Source organism: Anguilla rostrata, chromosome 4 (genome assembly GCF_018555375.3).
Source record: "Anguilla rostrata isolate EN2019 chromosome 4, ASM1855537v3, whole genome shotgun sequence".
NCBI classification, from domain to species: domain Eukaryota; kingdom Metazoa; phylum Chordata; class Actinopteri; order Anguilliformes; family Anguillidae; genus Anguilla; species Anguilla rostrata.
This window is the reverse complement of record NC_057936.1, coordinates 50,632,017-50,651,959: the sequence shown is the minus strand read 5'-3', so window position 1 is coordinate 50,651,959 and position 19,943 is coordinate 50,632,017. Positions and strand designations below refer to the sequence as shown.

Genomic DNA, 19,943 nt, shown 5'->3' with positions numbered 1-19,943 from the left:
AATTCAGTTAATTCAAAAGTAATCAAAGCCATTCACTCCTCTTAACGGTTCCTGTGTTTCCCTGATTGTGTGAAGAACTGAAACTCTGCGTTTTCCAAATGCCCTGGTGTCTGACCACTTAACTTCAAAAGCCAAACTGTGGCTTAATACACATTTCAAACGGGCTTGGATATCTAACAAGACAACAGTGAGTTAATCAGCAGCGCGGCAATAAAAACAAAAGGTGGTTAAAGGCCCCATTTGCATTCTCTTAGCACATTTCACACCTGCTTACTCAGTATCCACTTTGCCCGGGTCACACAGACCCCGTACACACCCTCGCAAACGAAATCATCTCCTCCGCTCAGACCAAACAAACAAACAGAGAGACAGACAGACAGAGAGACCGCGCTTTCATCAGCGCAGACGCCTCAGGAGGAAACGCACCGCCCTGAAAAACAAGCGGTCTGTTATTGAGCGAAAAATAAAAGAGCTGCTGCATGCCACCCTCCCGGCATACTTCTGCTTTATTACAAATGAAAAGGGGCTGAGCCACAAACTCTTGATTTGAGCCACCAGATGGCAAAACGTGTCTTAACAACACATAAAACCTTGCAGGGAAAAAGACCTGACTTGCCACTGTAGGCCTCCCCGACATTCAGTATTAAAAGGTTCAATTTAATGTGCTATGTTAAAATGTTCATTCTAAAATAAAAATAATTTTTAAAAAAAATAAAAAAAACTTGCATACAGATTACATAACAGAATCCCTCATAATCAAAAGGAAAGAGATTCGATCAAATGCAGGATTCGTTTTTGGAAAAAAACCACAAGAGACATACGGGCATGAAAAAGTTCAACACAGGGAATTCCTCACAGTTTTCCCCTCAATTTATCAATGGAATCAGCTTTCTGGTGAGAAGATTCAAATGAAAGCTAGACACTGAATACACATATTTCAACTCCTCATCAGCCCTGCCCATTATTTTCATTGTTGTTCAGTCTCTAAGCACATTGGGTTAAATAGAACAAACCTGTTCTCATTAAAGATACGCAAAAGTATTCCAGGTGGATGCTGGGTCTAAGGGGACGGGGTTATAGGGGACACAGAACTCAAATTAAATTGACCGAATTCACAAAGACGTACCCCACCCCCTCCGCATCGGACATCCCACCCACCCACGCCTCCAACCCCAACCCCCAACCCTGCCCTCATGGCAAGGAATTCTAAAGACCTTTCAGGCAGGCCATGGGCTAACAATGCTTCCTCCTCTTTAGTGGATTAAGATGCCTGCTAGGCCACACTGGTTTTTCATTTTCTGAATCCAGCAATACACACATACATTTAAACCACAATTTGATAGTTTGGGTAAACAGCATTTTAAAATGAAATATGAGAAGGAATCCATAATAAAAATGGTTTAAAAACATAAGGAATTGTAGAGAAAACAGACTTTTTCTTTTTCATGCGAGTTGCCAAATCTTTTTCATTGAGTTTTTACTCTTTATAGATGGTTTTACTCCTTACAAGAAATCACAGTTTAAAAAACATGATGTATGTGTGGCAATATCTACTGGATAATTTAAGTAAAGATTTATTGATTTAATTTGATTAACTGCATTAAAATAAACAATGGAAAAGCTGTTAAAAAGACAAAAAACCAAAGCTGCACACACAGAACACATTTTCAACGCACTGAAATAACAGACACTAGCATCTTTAGCTTGTCTTAAAGCCTTAAAAATGACCACAGAGAGAGCCAATTTTCGCTAGCTGTACACAGAAATCGTGAGTTCATGCACAGACCGTTATCTGTGCATGATCTCACTCTTATGCCACTTTAACCAGGTTGGCCAGATGCCCTAGCTGAAGTAAACTAACCGCAGGGCATCTGACACTGGAGGGGGACTTCACAGGCACCCGCTCACCTCCAGCTCTTTCACAGAAGGAATCCCCTGTTTGTCCGTTCCTGGAGGGGCCTTTTCTCTCACTAATCCTTTAGGGTTTGCAGGTGCAACCAGGGGGAGGGTTGGGGAGTGGGGGTTGGGGGTATGGCCAGTCCACATAACTGCGGCCCCAGCACTGCTTTAGTGAAATTCAGGCACGCACACAGACAGACCGGAGGTCAGGCTTGAGCCTCTGTCCCTTTTGCCCTCAGCCACAAAGGTATTTTTTATTTATCTGTTCATTTTTTTACTGATGAAACTTTTTTATTTTCGTCAGAGGGCAGGCTGCAGCTCACAAAATGATTCAGCGACTTGTTTTTGTATTGTTAAGGGCCCCCCTTGCTATTCCTAAATGTTTGCACCTTGAGAAATGTTGCTCAGCGCACGCCTCAGAGCTGACTCTACAGACAGAAACGTTGCAATCTCAGCATCCCGAATATCCGAGGCGCATTATCGTCCTGCGTGTGGTGCGTGGTGAACGATGCCTTGCTCCATTTCAACCATGTCTTTTCTGACCAGCAGAAAAAGAGGTGCATGATGAAACCACAAGTTAAGCCAATATCTCCAATACCATTTCAGCTAAACGAATCCATTAACAGCTATAATGTGCGTATCTAAGTTAGTTAACTCTAGGCTAGCTAGCTAAACGTCATCAGTCCGCTTTTGTAGCCTAGGTCATGGTCAGCACACTATATTCCTAATTTCTTTCCACAATAATTCATAACAATACAGGACATTGGCAGGGAGGTAGAAAGGGGGTATGAAGTAAAACAGCTAATGCAGCTCAACTAGCTCAGTTTCAGTGGCGACTGATGAGCTGAAAATAGACAGGGTGGAAAACGTTCCTTCAAACTGGTCATTGGTGTCAATCTGTTTTTATAAATTTTCCATGATTAACCGGTGTGCCAACGATGTGAACAATCAGTTGGCAGGAAAACACAGAACTTCTCCCCATCGTGGGGGAGATTAAATGATAAAATTGAAGTATTCAATTTTCATCAGTTTTAATGAATAAGTACACGTAATGATACGCCACTCTGATAACCACCACGTTAGCTTTAGCACCATGTGCAATAAAGGCTACCTAACAAAACCTGTACTTCAAGATAGTTTCAATGAAAACACCTCCATATTGCACCTCTTTGCCATGAATTTTCTCGGAGTGAAAGTTTGGAGAACGGAGAGTGCATGTATCCTCAATTTTAAATATTGTCAATAATGCTTACTTAATGTTCATTTCTTAAGTAAAGGTAAACTATATTGAAGACTAAGGTATCTGTGTGAATTACAGTGTGCATGTGCAGGCGGTCAATGGTGAAATGCAATTTGAAGAGACGGTATTGCGTGCAAACATGTATACAGGTGGTGTCCTTTATCTATTTCAGCTTGAGCCTCTGCCCCTCCAAAAGACTGTGCACAGCCCTGGTGAAATTCCCAGAATCACTGCTGTCTTGCTTCATCTGACACAAGAGCAGCCAACATAGAAAATGGAAATAACATTGGAAGCAGTCACACAGTCTCCAAAGATCAAGCCTTCCAAAGGCTGGAATCAGCAGGGGTAGAACACAGGGAAGACATTAGCTTTTGGAGATCGTCACCTTCATTTCAATCATTTGCGTGTGGGAAAGACGAGACGAACAGCTCTGGCGAGACTGGGGTATCGCTGTGCCAGGCAAATGCTAAGACGTAGCAGACGGCTACATCTATATTTACCCGCACCGGGCACTGATGTTATTTCCCGGAGTCCATGCCTTTGAGGGTTGAGATGGTGGCTTTCAAGTTCATACCAGCCAAGCACAGCTGACAGTTCCGTGGGGGGGGGGGGGGGGGGGGGGGGGGGTACGGGGAGGGGGCTGCATGTGTACGATACGCAACACTGTGTGACACTGCAGGAGTGGAGAAGCTAGCTAAGCCCCCCCCACCTCCACCACTCTGCCCGCATTCCTGCCAAACACTATTCTCCCTCCAACAGCTGAACATACAGCACACAAGGTAGAAACCGGCTCACGCAGACCAAGTCGTCAGACAGACACACCATACCCACAGACGCATGAGGCCATGCGCTCCACTGTCACAACACACATAAGTGAAGGCCCACTCACCAACTTTTCATAAGTACATTTTATCATTTACCAGTTCTCACTACCTTTTCAGTGAAAGCTGGTGCAGAGCTAAATGTCGCATGGTAAGCAATAGATCACTCTGATGTGAAAACCCATGCGTTGAGAAACACACATCCTGTTCCTGATAAAAGAGGCAGAGACTAACCCAACCACGCACTTTTATCAAGATACTGCAGAATACCCACGCATGGAGTTATGTAGCATTAGTGACAGTTGTTATGATAAAACATTCAGCATGAGGTTGCCAATATTATCTTTGGCAGTTTTCAGGAGTGTGAATTATGCGATCAAATTTCGCCGACGTACTTAGTGTGAGTATTTCAACATGACAAATAAAAATAAAAAAAACTTGAAAACTTATCAAAATTTCAAGCACCTACTCACGGCATCTAGTATAGATTGTAGTACTACTATACAATAATAGTAGTAGAAAAATAGCCATTTTTCATAGAAAAGCAATCCCCAAACCTAGCAGTATAATGTAATTTAAAGTAGTCACAAGTGCCATTTGCCTCTCTTCTGCTGGCATAGTAAAATCCTTCTTTCCCTGAAATAGGATATCACAGTATATGCATGATATACAGCTGTGAAGTAGGTATTTCTTTTTTTTGGTTCCCTCATGGAAACTCAAAATGACATCATTTGTTTTAACCAGATACGTCCGTCTAATTTGGCATAGGCCATCATAGAAAATTGCCTTTGTTATATCTTATCACAATTTCCCCACATTTGACCAGCTTCTGTCCAATAATTTCTAATGTGCAGCTCCTTAAAGAACCACAAAGTTATTCTCTCAGTTCTCTCATCTCAAGAGTGAATGCTGCCTCAAATAAGAAAGACTCGAAAAAAAATTTACAGTACAAACATTTTGGATTATACATCATTTTTTGCTTTTACAAAGATGTTTAACAAAGCTCCCAAATCAAAGATGGAATGCATATCCAAACCATGAATTGGTGCTAATTACAGGAAAATATTGCTTATTAATGGGTGGGTGGGAGGTTTATTTAACGTAACCACAAATCTTGGTCAGGGGGAAAATTCTGTGCAGCTGACATGATCCTGAACTGTTTTAACCAAATGCTGAATGACAGTTCCTTTGCAGTTTTCTGAGTAAAATAAGTAATTGCATATGAAATATTTCCATGGAATAAAGCTGTCTACATAAAATGTTATATCCACATACCGAATTATATTATTTATTTTATAATCACTACTCCTTCCAATAAATCAATGAATAATAACTTGTGATTTAACTGGGTGCAAATTACCAGCGGGATTTAAATTTTATTATACAACATTGATTTAAATTGCCAAATTTAGTACAAGCAAAACATTTTATTTTGTAAGTAATCCCATAAAACTTAATGGAATGCAGATTGGAAGCACAGGGAAACTCCAAGGGCTTTATTCAGCCAAGAAAGCTACAAGCGTTTTTTCTTATATATTCTCACGAACAACTGTCAGTAAGTGCCTCCAGATTACTCAAATAACAACAGCAGCTTTCCGTGCCTGTCGAGAGGGTCTGTGTTTCTTGGTAGGCATGGTACCTGCCATCAACAATCAATGGGCGAGGCGGGGTCTTCTTATTGGCCGGCCCCTTAGGCGACGTGTTCGTCTGAGCAGCCCCCATACCCCTCGAGTGTGAAACGGAATACAGGAGTTACTTCTCCTGTATCTGCCACTATTCCACCCTACCCGCGTTTATCAGGGCTGTCATCTCAGTTTCACACAGGCCTGCCGTCACAATCAATTAGGCTGAGGGCGGCAGCGTAGCACGGTGGGTAAGGAACTGGGCTTGTAAACGAAAGGTTATGGGTTCAATTCCTGGGAAGGGCACTGCCGTTGTACCCTTGAGCAAGGTACTTAACCTGCATTGCTTCAGTATGCATCCAGCTGTATAAATGGATACAATGTAAAATGCTACGTAAAATTGTGTAAGTTGCTAAATGCCTGTAATGTAATGTAAGGGCTGAGATACTGCAGCCCTGCTCTGTTTCACCCTCCCCCCTGACATAACCTGTTATGAAAAGCTTAACCCAAACGGGATGACTAGTAAATTCACTTAAGAGGAGTATTTCTAGGAATGTTTCTCTTTTTTGAACACTGAATTAGAATTACACTGCTGCATACATCCCATGACATTACCCTACCAAAGAGACTTGAACTGAACCGGAATACTTTCCGATCTGATCATGACAGCATTGTGAGAACTATCCATATCAAGAATGTTAATAGAATGCTGATAGTGTATGAACTATGCAAGTCATTATCTGTTCCTCAAAATATCCTCTTGATATGCTCGCAACCATGACAACACAACAAATTGAAAGTGCATCTAGAGGAGCGCATTGTCACAATCACTGAGTGCACCAGAGCCAGTGGAGTAACTCTATGCTGCACAGATAGGAGCAGATTTGGAGGTGATAACCCTTGTTTTGGTTCAGATGCGTAGATGGAAGTGCATTCCAAGGCATGCAAGTTGACACAAAATGGCAGCAGATTTCGCTGGCTGGGGAGGTGAGAACTCTAAAAGGATGTGCAACGAACCCTTGGTGCTCTCATCTCTCCTAGCTTATGGTAGGCCTACTTCAAAAAGCCTTCTCATTTGCGAGAGACCACAATGGCAGAATATACTATGACACCATGCAGAAATGATTAGCGAGCCGAGTCCAAAGCCAGAATAAAGATAAGTTCATTCTGTTCAAACAGCAGATGAAGAGCAGCTGTGAGCAGGATCTGACACTCGAATCAGGCAGAACAGGCCAGCATCACAAAGACAACAACTCCTCAGAGGGGACTGGGTTAGGACCTGAGTTTCTGAGGAAAGCAATGCTATAGCACTCAGCATAAATAGCAATTGAGAGTGCACCCAAACATTGGATTGAAACAAACCCCACACATGCAAATGTACCCTCCGACTTCCAGAAGTTCCATTTGCCATTACAAACCACTCATGCAATATAAGACTGATGACAACATGCTAAATCTATATAAAAAATAAGGGTGAAAGACAAACTGAAAATCTTTTATATTTTTTTTACTACTAACAGTTTGTGCATAACATGTTTTCCTCCCCAACTGTTCCATTAGGAAACTGAAATGTCTGCAAAAATGTCACAGACCTTAGATCTGTTCTTCATACAGCACCCCCCCTCAACCTCGCCCCACCCCACCAGGGAACAATCTCCAGTTCTTTTCAAAATACCGAAAATCAGAGTGCCAGGATGACTCACACGTCAAGACAGACTAAAATAAAAAAATGTGGAGTACACTTCCACTGCCTGTCAGATTGTGATCATGTGTTTTCCAATTCGCCAATTTAACATGTGGGAGCTGGTAGCCTGCATGTCCCCCATATTGCAATACATTTCCTTCTTTCCATCTTCTTTGGCCTCAAACTCCATGACCTCTGACCTTTAAATGTATCATGGCATGAATGTTAGGAATACAACAGTAATACAGAAATGAAAAGGCCAGTGGTGCAATTGGTCCATAAACCAATGACATCACAGTCTTCCTAATCAAGGAACTGAGAAGTCCATATAGAATGCTTTGCACACATACCCAACTAGCAATGCTGGGTTGGGGCGCTTTGATCTTGGATATTATTACCTATCATACTGAGATGTCTGCAGATTTACTGTCAAAGGAGTAAATTAATAATTTATTAATATTTATGTTTTCTATTGATACAGTATATGCAAGCCTGTTTTCGTTTAAACCACTATGGATAACAGGCAGGCCGTTTAAAGAAAATGGCAGGATAAAAAAGGGCTTGTTTTCCCATTTAAAGAAAAAGCACATTACATATACATGTGTTTTTTTCCTTCTGTTTCCAAGGATTGTGAACAACTATGGCAAGATCAAAAGCAGCCCCCATAAAAAGCCACTGTAGCTTAGATCGTTTCCATGGTGGATAGATAATGTTTTTATTACTGACAAACAAACATACTTTTTCACAGCAGGGGAAGAGCATCTACCCCGAAACACCTCTTAAATTGGGGGTGGGGGGTTGAAATGCTGTAAGAATTTGTCTGTCTTTTATACCCTTTGTTGAGTCCCACACACTGAGAGTTGCTTCAGCCTGAGGCCAAGACCTGGCCGCCTCCCCCCGCCACTACCCCCCACCCCCACCCAAGGTCGTTTCCCTCCACCCGCCAAAGAGCCCTGGAAGTTTACCTCCCACAATTCCTGTGGACAGTGATGGAAAGACAAGACAATGCCCCTTTCCCATCCTGGCCATGAAACCAGCCAGTTCCACAGCCATGGAAAAAAATGCTTTTTTTTGGATTCCAGGGTCTACCTCTACCTTACCATGCAGCTCTTTTGAAACAGTGGGGGATGGGGGCAAAGGGTCGTATGGGTGGCATGGCTGATTTTAATATTAATCCTTTTCCTCTCTCAGTCCTCAATGTCTGTAGTACACTTTACTGTTACTGGACTGTTCACATGTGTCGTTAAACATTTAACAATATATATAGTTAAATGCAAAAGCATTCAGACAGTGACACAATTTTTGTTGTTTTTGTACTCAAGTGGGTGAATGGTGTAGGAATTACAGCCCTTTTCATCCATAGCACTTGCATTTTAGGAGAGCAAAAGTAATCAATCACTCACTCACTCACTCACGGATGACCTTTGAGGGACGTTTGGTGGGACGCATGCGCAGGTGGTGCTTCGTTTAGTAGGACCAGGTGCAGGTGCATCTCCCAAAATCACCACTTCGAATGGCACAAGATTTTTCAGCACAGCTTTATCGCCTAACGTTACTTTTGCTAACCCTAACATGTTAGCATTTCGCCTACTTTAGTTAACCTACTTAGCGTGTACCACCGATAAAGATGTATGGACACACAGAGGACAACAAATCATGTTACAAAGGTGAGGACATAGCTAGCTAGCTATATAGTTAGCCAAGTTTTACTCATGACACTTTGTACAGGTGCGCCATGGGTCTGGACGGTTTTGTGCTTGTTTAATGTACAACTGTTTAATTGACAACTCTAACCTGGCCACTCTGTTCTTGAGGCTTGCCAGTGGTTTGCATCTTACAGTGAACTCTCTGAGGTTATGTCAGTGTAGACTCCTTATTTTTCTCTTTGATGCTCCACAGTTGAAAGTATTCTTCGGTCATTCACTACAATGGTCTTCCATGGTCTACCGAGTTGTTTGCTATTGCTGAGCTCACCAGTGCATTCTTGCTTCTTAATGTACCAAACAGTTGATTTTTACACAGCCACTGACTTGGCTACATCTCTGATCAATTAATTCTAATTCTTCCACCACATGATGGCCTGCTTCACTGACATTAACACTTATTCGGTCCTGTTGAGAGACAACAGTAACAGACTCCAAAGGCAAATTCCACAACTAGCTTTATTGTGCATGAACTAATGATGCAACAACGCACAGCTGGTAAAGAAACAGCTGAGCAGCCAATTGCCCAATTACTTTTTGTCCCCCTAAAATTGGAGGTATAAAAAGGGCTGCAATCCCTACGTGGTTCACCTAATATGGATGTAAATACCCTCAAATTAAGGCTGACAGGCTGCTCTTTAAAAGCATATTCATCATTTCATTTCAAATCCAACGCGCTGGAATACAAAGCTGAAGCAACAAAAAATGTGTCACAGACCAAATACTTACACACTGCACTATATATATGTTCTAAAAATGTACTTGGTTTTTATTTAATTTCTTGCAAGCTCTGGCAATCGGCAGATATTACAGAACTGTCAATGTTTTTGTCCTGGTTTGCCCCATGAATAATGTATATTCTGCACATGAATATTTTGTCTGAGAAAGCTAAGCAGAAATCAGAGGTCTCTATTTAAACATTATTTTGTTGGTGTTATTACAACATGAACACAAATAACAAGTAACATGGAGATGCCAGAATGGTAGCTAGATGAGTATTTTAAAATTCAGTCTTTAGACAGAGTGGAGATTTTAGGCCATATCAGAAGTAAGGAGCCACAGAGGGCATGAAAAGAGTTTCTATTACAGATGCAATAAATCCAGGCTGTATGACAGTTTAAACACCATTGCTGCCAGCTTACCTTAAAGTCCAAAAAGCGCTTACACAGTACAGGCATTTAACTGGGCAAGTACACATAGAGAATTAACAACTTTTCCTTTGTAGGCTCCATGGACCCTTGACTAACACAGAGGATGGTGCCCAAATAAAGTTTGTGTGTGTGTGTGTGTGTGTGCGTGCGTGTGTGTGTGTGTGCGTGCGTGCATGTGTTTGCATAAACACTGGTCATTTTTAACAGCACCTCATTGACTGCTAACTGAAAGAGAAGCACCATTGTGGCCGATCAGGAGCTATAAGGCTTCCCCGGGCCCTGAGGATCTTTTGGACTTCATCCTTGGGAATAATGCCCCATGTCCGGAAATTTATTTTAATCCTCTCAGTCGCAGAGGTGAAAAGCGGGAACAAGAGGAAAACGGAAAATCCGTATGTGAGGAGGCCTATCTCCAGCGCAACATCCCAAAAGCCCGGTTGAATATAATCCTTAAAAGCATGCCGCCACTGGGCTGTTGAGAGAGAGAATTAGAATTTGTGTGGGGTAGGTAGTTCATTTGATAATCCCCAAGCCCTAAATTGTACAGAGGGCTAGAGATAAGACCAGGAAGTGAGCAGCCGGCTCCACGTAAATGCAGCTGAAGGGTGGATAACATAAAGATGGAAAAAAAAAAGATCTGGATGCAGCAAACTGGATCAAAAAATTCTGCCTAAAAAAATTCACAAACATCTCACAGAGGCCTTCTGAACACAGTGGTGAGGTACAGCAAATACTGTGGGCCAACAACTCACATGTTTAAAAACATATCAACAAAAAATTCAGCGGAAAATTATTCGTACAAAACTATAGCTTAGCACACAACAATTATCTTGCACGTGACAAAGTAAAATAAAATGTTATTTTACCGCAAATAATGCTGAATGTTATGTCAGCACACGTACAGATCCTATCTACACTGGTTAATTAGGTTAAAATGGCAGCATAACGGTTTGAGATTGGAAACTGGTGCTGAGGGCACTGAGAGTTTCTTGTCCATGCAGAGAGGGAGCAGCGTGGGGCTGGTGATTTGTGATTTTCACAAGGGAGGGAAGTGCTTTAACCTGGCCCCTGAATTTCTCTACTACTGAAAGGAAAATAATTACTATGCAGCACACCACTAAACAACAAACTGAGCAAGCAGTTTGGATTCATCGCCCAGGTTATTTATAGAGTTTATTACTGTGCTCCTCTGGTGAGCAGGAGAGGCCATTTGTATGAAAATAGGTGCTGGGGTTACGGGGGGGTTGTTGGGGGGGTTGGGGGAGCCACCCGCCCCTGTGCGCTCCTCACGGAGCAGTCACACCTGGCGGTTTATGAACGGAGCGCTTGAAAGGGGACATTATGGCGAGGACACAATGGGCAGCGTCTGCGCTCCAGCCACTGAGGGCCCCGCTGAAAGGCCGCAGCTGCCGCCCTGAGAAAGGGCGCCTTCAAGTGCCCCGCCCGCGCGCCGCGGCGGGGCCGTCTGTGAGAGACAGCGTCGACCCCTCACACACTCCAAACACAGATATTCTACCTGCCCCTTCCTTAAATATGGATACCGATAATCATTTTCCTCAATAGCATTCCTATTCGTATCTAGCCTATATGAATAGGAAATGGAAGTATTGTAAAAGCAAGCATATTTTTATAATGTTTTTTGAGTGTAATAATGAGCTATATTAGTGTGAAAAATGGATGGGCACATTAAGAGTGTCGTTGCACATGCATAGAGGTATGAGGACCTAGTTTCAGGGCTATTCACTGGGATTCAGGAACGGTGATGGATCGGTTCTCCGATGTTCAGTAACATTTTTTCCTCACCTCAGGGTTAACATTCAAGTTACCTCAGGTCAGGTTACAAAGTCAACTCAAATTACTACCAAGCAAATATGCCAACTTCTGACTCCTCAACTCTCCCAGTCTCACTCATCAGCCAAATATTTTCTTAGCTCCTGCACACAGAAATAAGACGGTCGGTATTAATTCCCTCCCTCTCGCTATCCAAGAACTTGGTTTATATTAAAAACAAAATCGTCAAATGCATCGTTTCGGGGAAAGCAAAACTTGAACCAAGTGCACCTTCAATATTAAAGCCAGTACTGGCAAAGACAAATAACTGTAAACAGAAAACAAAAATGTGTTTGATTTAAACCTAATCTCCAGACAATTACAATCCATACATGTAACTCGGCTATTCGGAGAAGCACTTAGGCACCCTGTTGAATTATCAAGATAGCTGCTATTATAACACTGAACACTGCAAAAGAAGTATGTGAATGTGCACCTTCATAAAAGATCTGCAGCTCTGCTCACCTCCCTTCATGAAAAATATCTCCAATCTGGTTCATTTGGGTCTGTAGTTGACACTGGCATTAGAATCTCACAGTTGCAGGCAGTCAATTTAGGCCCCCCACAAAGGTTACAGGCATTTGAAGATGCCAGGACTATCATACTGAAATTAATGCAAGGGAGTGTCGCCCTTTATTACTTAAATAGCATATAAATTTAATTTCAGTTTATGATAAAATTTAAATATTTTGCATGTCTTGACAAGAGGTAAACGTTTTATTGAGCTGAAAGGACAAGCCACAGTTCAACAAAAAATAATTCAGTGCCATGTGCTACATATTCTTTAATGCATTTAGGTGCTCTGTAATGTTTAATTTCACTGGGGTGCCCAATAAGCCTTAAATGTATTTTGTCAAGCCGCAAAGGTTAAATGCATTTGATTGCTTCATAAGGTTGAAATTAATTTGCGTACTTCATAACTTTTTAAATATATTTTGGCACTTCATAAGGGTTAAGTGCGTTCAGACTCCAAAGATTCTACCCATTCCCATATGCAGCCATTTAAAAAAAAGTTCAGCCTAAAGAACTCTTCCCAGCCTTGGGAACCACTGCAAAATGGCGTGACCATCCGGCATCATTACGCTAGCATCCAGCTAATGGAATAAACACAAGATACTCTGTGCCATGTCCCCCTAAATGGCATGGCTCCGCGGGGGCAGAGGGGAGAGGACAAAGTGATTACCTTGGGGGTAAAAAAGAAACTTAGAAAAGACAAAGGTAGGCAGTGTGTTGGGTTAGTCCCTAATATGGTACGGTATATCAGTTTTCACCAGGAGGCTTTCAGCGTAACTCTAGATTATTGTGATGTTTAAATAGCCGCATATACAAAAGCAACATGGGCAACACTCAGCGGTAATGAAAATAACTGAAATAATTATTTGGTAATCCTGATCAAATAAAAGCAATAAACTTTCCTTTGAAGCTGCTTAATTTGTTATTGCTTCAGACATCAAACCACAGCGAATGGATTAAACATAATGAAAATTCTGTTATTATTTCAAAAAAATGAAATGGGTATGAATAGATTAAATGCAAAGAAAGTGTTTGTTGTTGCACAACGCACTCATGTTTCCTATGACCGTGTCGTTGGTATGGACTGTGGTGAGACCCCTCTTCTTGGCTCCTTCAAAGCAGTTTTATTAAGGAATGCAAATTGCACTGATACTGAGCACACCAGACATCTTTGAAGAAGCTGACAGATCACACACTGTAGAGCTTTTAACAGGTGCAAATTCCAGTAATATTTCTATGTTGGGCAGGATTGCCAACACTTTTCACTATGTGGGTCAGTAGTGGTCAAGGTATGATGGGAAGCACAGATTATAGACAGGTATAACTTCTCAAAGCCCAATTTTTGTTCTTGCTTAAATATGTGACTACATCAACCTCAGTCTCTTTTATTTCCACATTGCCTCAAAGCAGGCTGTGGCACAATTGCAACACAGTGCATAAGAGTTGAAAAGGACTGTTACAGAAATGTAAAAAATGTTAGGTCATTATCTATATAAAGTAAATGATGTAATATCACTGATGACCAGCGGAATTGATGAGGTCAGACAGTGATAGGGTTTCGCTGGCTGTCCAGCACAAAGCCACAGGCACAATTTGTGGTGCTCCAAGCCTATCATTTACCAGCTTTCCCACCACTGACGAGAGCCATCTTATAATTACACTTTGTGTGACTGTTCCACTTAGCACACACATATAGCACACAGTCAACATACATGTCAACATTACAATGGGATAAAAAATGTCTCAGCCACAACCAAGTAAGGTTCAATTCATAATTAACTAGTCATAACATAAATGGGCCTATGTCAAAAAACCTTACAAGCTGTACCATGCCAAACATTTATAAAATATTTGGCATATCACAATGGTATAGTTAAAGTCCAACAACACATGTAAAGAAGTACACTTAAACCATTTAATAAAAAACAGACTATCCAATGTTGTGCATATTGTCAACCGTGAAATCAATTTAGACGCTTTTAACAAGATCTCATTCCAAACTACCATGCAGATGATGCACAGCACAATCAGCGTACAAAGACCCTTCCTTAACAACTGTGTAGTGACAACAAACAGACAAACCATCCAATGAAAATCCCTGACCCAAACTGAGAAAAGGCTAGCGCGTAGCAACCTCACCTCTACACTGCAGCGAGAGCCAAGTCTGACAGCACCACTAATAATCCAATTAAGCAGATAATTTCCTCTTGCCACACATTCTTTAAACAAATGAGAAAAAGCTCAAAGTCACAGGAAGAAAAGGGGAGGAAGGACAGGGGGCCTGGAGGGGGGTGTTTGACTCTTGTGTGTATCTTTCAGCTGCTACAGGGAATAGAAATGCAAACCCGGCTTTCGGAGAGCGAGCTTCAGATCTTAGCAAACATGGCCGGGCCCCAGCGCTCCAGTTTGTGACTATCCTGACTGTGCTGGAAACTGGCTCCCTTGTCAAGCACTGATCTTTTGTAAAGTTCCCCTGACACGCAGCCAGCCTTCAGTCTCAGAATGTGCGCTTGCATATGCATGAAGCGGAGCGGCCATCCCTCCCTCCCTCTCTCTCTCTCTCTCTTCGCTCTTCTTCTTTTTTTCCCCTTATTCGGTGCCAAACTACACTCTGGAACTAAGCTTTCTCCCCCTTGTTAAGTTGGATAATTAGTGGCCATCGGTCCTAGGACGACACTGAAAAGAAATGAGCCGATGACTTGTGCACTGGATCATGTCCGGAGTCCTTCCCTGCCAGCGAATCAATCGCCCCATGCCGGAATTGTTTTAAGAATCAAATGGGGGGGGGGGGGGGTAGGTGGAATACGCATGAATGGGGTGAATAGAGAGAGGACTGTTGTTTTAGACATATTTAAAAGGCATCTTGATTCAAGCACCTTTCTTTAAATCAAAGTAACAAACAGATCATCAGTTTTCACTTCCTCCCTTCCCCTCCCACCCTTGTCCCCTTTCGCATCCACCGTACCTGTTATCATTCTGCTGAAATACTTTCTTTCCAGCTGATAAAGTCACTGACGGTGCGGGTCAGAGATTAGTATCCGGCAAGTCAGGACAGAGCGCCTAGTTAGGCGTGTGACCGGGGAGCGGCCTTCAACCATGCGTCTGTCTGAGCGACGGCACAAAGAGGGTTAAAGATCCAATCTCGCCAGGCGCAAAGATGGCAGAGATGCGGGGCGCTCTCCTGTGGATTGTGCATTCATAAAGAATTCACGGCGGAAAGGGAAAACAAACAGAAGGAATTCTGAATATCCCCCCAGCGCCTTATCGCCTTTCCCGAGATATGGGATCGTGAAAATGTATCTGCGCAGAGCCACGGCACGGCCGGGGGGGGGGAGGGGGGCGTTTGGAGGAGCACAGCACCTTCCTCTGAAAACGCACTTCTGCGGCAATTAAATGCTTCAGAGGGGAGGACCGGCCCCTGTGAGCTCTGCCCGTTTCCAACAGGGGAAAATAAAAGGCTTTTCTTATCAGTTCAGCACCTGGTAAAGAGTACCGCCTTTGTTCCCCTGGAGTCGCTGTCTAATTCCCCCGGAGCTCCGGGAAGGCCGACAGGTACTGAAAAGCCCCACTGTTGCGGCCGCGCGGACGTGCCTGTTGACTGCCCTCAATTGACTGAAACTCCAGCTGATAAGGCCTCCCCCTCTGAGGGAGACCACGGGCACGCTCTCCACCCGCCGGTCCCGGGACCCTCCCGGTATGGACCTTCACCCCGTCTTACGCCCCTTGTTTCTTCTGTCCGCGCCCGCCACTCGCCACCCAATGCTAAACCCCCAAGGGCATTCTGAGGGGCCTCCTGCTTCTGGAGCCTGAAAGTTCAGCTCAGACACTTGAGCGTTTATCAAGCTCTTCTGTCTTATGCAACCGAGATCAGAGTTTAAACTGGAAAAATACAATTCAAGGTATTTTTTTTTAGGCCTTTCATATCCTAAAATAAGGCACACAATATTTTCTTGTACTTCATTTCCTGTTAGCATGCTGAAACAGATGGCTTGGCTATCCCTTCCACATCCGTAACGTATTGAATGAATACTTTCATAATAGGACTAGTCTTCGGGACGCACAACAGCCATACGCTTCTGATACATTTCACATATATACATAATTTAATGATGCACATTCTCAGAATGTTTTGCTGGCTGAAATGTGTGAAAAGTTTGGGTCAAAGTAGAACAATTTTCTTCACGTTCAAACTAGTTACATCATGACTTAAAAGAAGAAACAAAGCATGCTTTACCAAAACAAGTAACATGGTATCCATTAAAATATCCATCACTTAACAAAACACTACAGTTCAGGAAATGATGGAAATCCTGTTCTTCTTTGGTCATAATGGCATTTTGTCTAGTACAGACAAACATAATATACATAATAGCATATATTTTCTTGGTGTTGCATGCTCAAGTGCACATACTGCTCATTGAAGATTTGTACAGTACATTGTTTAGCATATTTTCAATTGCGATGGCAACAAGGAATTTAAGTGATATTCATTTCTCACATATCAGAGACATTCATCAGTCAACTACAATATTCCAACATTTTCTGCTTTATTCAGAGACATGCAGACAGCTTTAGACACTGCAACAATTAATATGCATTGAAAGTGTTCCAAGATATGAAAAACTGAATTAGCTGTAAGCTATGAATTTAACCTCTCCAGAAGGGAAGCCTGGATCTTTAAAAATGCAGAGCACGATATGTAGCCTCTACATCTCTTTATTACACAAAGATTAATGTACCTAATTTCGCAGACACAACACGGAAACCCAAAACTCGATACGAGATAAAACATGTTGATGGGTTCACGGCCACACACACACACACAACACAAATTCTTGACGAAATGAGAGTTGGGTTACCTTAACACCAGTGATGAAATAGTAGAGGGTTCTGAAACCAGCGGGGTGATACTAGAGCCACAAATAGTTGTGCACACATCAAAATGGCACTGACATCCCAGTTCAGAAAACAAAATAAGTTGAATGTCTTTTGAATGTTAATCTGAAAGACACTGGTAGTCATAATAGCATTAGCATAGCATGAGATAGTTAAATGCATATATGAATATGTCTTAATGGGGTGGGGGGGGGGGTGGTAATGAGCAACAATTTTGAAAAATGACTAACTGCAATATACCGCCGTTGTCTCTTTGTACATCAATCTCTGGCTCAGCTTATTTCCTAAATTCACTTCTTATTAAATATTTCCAAAGGTCTGGTCACACAAACATTCATTACAACTAGTTACAAGCAATGCACAATAAGTGCCACATACTGGAATGGAATCATTTCTAGCAGGGTATTAGTGGGGCTTTTGAGAACGCACCATTTACAAGAATGTGTTTTTCTGTCACAATTTGTTATTACCATTCTTACTTCAATTATTTATTTCTTAGAGATTGTGTTGCCAATTAACAAAATTGTTTCTGTAGAACTTATACAGTAGCACCACTGTGTAATGAGCATGGTGCAAATGACTTCAACAATACTTCCTCCTTGAATCAACAAAACTAAAAATGTTTTGGAAATGGGGTATGAAGAACTTACTCAAATGTGCTTATGAGGTAGAATTTTCATTGACTTTTCACTGTCTAATGCACATACTTTCTCTTTAATACAACAGAAAAGGGTATAATCTCAGCAGAACATTTATTTCCTTCAAACAATGTTTTGACCCAAATCCTAACCCCCAACTTCACATAATGCGTTGAGTCCCCTTTGATTTAGTGAAAAGACAAATAGAAATAGGATTCTGTGTTATTACAACAGACTCAGTGGAGGGAGGCGCAATTTGCAAGTTTGCGGTTTTTATATCAACCCTAATGTCATACGTTCAGCCAGACGTTTTCAAAACGTCTGTGTAATCCGTACGGCTGTGCGAGTCAGAAGAGTCTCAAGACACGCCCGGGGGGAAGCCGTTCCAGCCGAACGACCCTGAATCCACACACTGCATTAACTAGGCATTCTTTGCGGTGGCTGGCAAAACCAAGCATCAACGCCTCACTCACTGGGTACACCTTTTAGACATGGTGGCAAAAAAAAGAAAGAAATGGCGTTAAAACCCATTTTCAAATGAATATGCGACCACCCAACACCAATTTCACCTCTGTGAAGAGGCCACACCCCAAAGGTTACTCTCCGCCGATAGGCCAAACACAGACATTCTTCCACATCTTTGCTTAAAATACATCCTCAGCCACATAATACCCCTGCAATGGTTTCCCTGTGAATTTACTTTGAATTTATTGCCATTAATATATATGTAATAAATTATGTAATATAAACTTTTCCAAGGAACTGTGCCGCTGTAAGGCCAAAGTACTGTGCAATCTACACAAGCTAATGTCAGTTCATTAAAGACTTCAAGTGATGTAGACTTGCATTGCATTTCACTGACAAGACCAATTACACTTCCTAGTTAGGTAAAACTTTCCATTGAAAGAAGTTTGTGTGTGAGTAAGAATGTGCACTACCTTGTAAAAGATATTCTCAGGCCAGTTTCAAGAGCAAGCAATATTTCATGGCACCTAATACCATTGCAATGCAGTCATTTTCAGTTCACCTTGTCAGATCTATCTTCATGGACGTCCACCATGGGGTTATGTTATTCTTTTGCTCTGTGACCTCTCTGACATCACACTTGACCAGAGCTGTGGGAAATGCCAATGGCCTTTGACCTGCTTTGAAGAGAAAGAAAGACAGCATCCTTCAACCATTTATATTCACAGCAGCTCTTAAGAAAAAAAAACCTTTCAGTTCAAAATTAAGTCGGGACAAATAATCCAGTCAATCATTAAAATACACGTTTTTGTTCTTAAATCTGCATTCAAATATTCTAACAAGAGCGAATTCCAAACACCTATCTACTCATAGCAATGTTAACCACTTAAAGGGCTCATGGGCAAATGTAGTGTATCATCAACACAATCTGAATGGATGCATCTTCTAAGAAAAACTCTTCTAGTAAAGTCGGGAAGGTTTTCCAATGTGCAAAAAACTGCCTACGAAAGCTCGCAGGCAATGATTATGGTGGTGATCGGGGAAATTCTTGGGCATCCTGGAAACCCAAATTCTGTCTCCACAGGAGGCGTGATTCAATAGTATGGTCAATAAAAGGTGGAAGTTAGCTTATGAAACCTCAAAACCAAACTGAGCAAACTAATTCTAATACAGAGCCCATCGGCCCATATTCAAATAGGAAGGAAGTCCTTTTCCACAGCGATCTCTGAAGTTGATTCTTCAGACTAAATGGCCTTCGCTGACGCTTTGTGTTTGGCCCCTCTTGCCTAACGTTGTGTAATATATTAAAATGTATGAGTCTTCATTCCTCGCCATTCAAAGGGAGCCCAGCTATATTTTTACTGAGCGTAATTACACACGCGGTGGAGGGCGGACCCCCCTCGGTGCGGATGCTATTGTTTATCACTGGGAAAGCAAAATAAGAGAGACTTGCCAGTGTTTAGGCAGGGTAGATGCACTGC

The 19,943-nt window shown here is 42.1% G+C and overlaps 1 protein-coding gene across 7 annotated transcripts in view; it reads right to left on the bottom strand.

Annotated features, from left to right (window-relative positions):
• Positions 1–19,943, bottom strand: part of sulf1 (sulfatase 1) — a 104,269-nt gene that overhangs the window by 45,537 nt on the left and 38,789 nt on the right. For 4 of the 7 annotated variants that reach the window (XM_064333036.1, XM_064333039.1, XM_064333040.1 and 1 more), the window contains one exon: positions 19,025–19,142. The exons of 2 other annotated variants lie outside the window; for them this stretch is intronic. In XM_064333036.1, the coding sequence (XP_064189106.1) occupies positions 19,025–19,142 (118 nt within the window). The remainder of the gene's footprint in view (positions 1–19,024; positions 19,143–19,943) is intronic. One more of the 7 variants, XM_064333037.1, reaches the window with a different exon arrangement.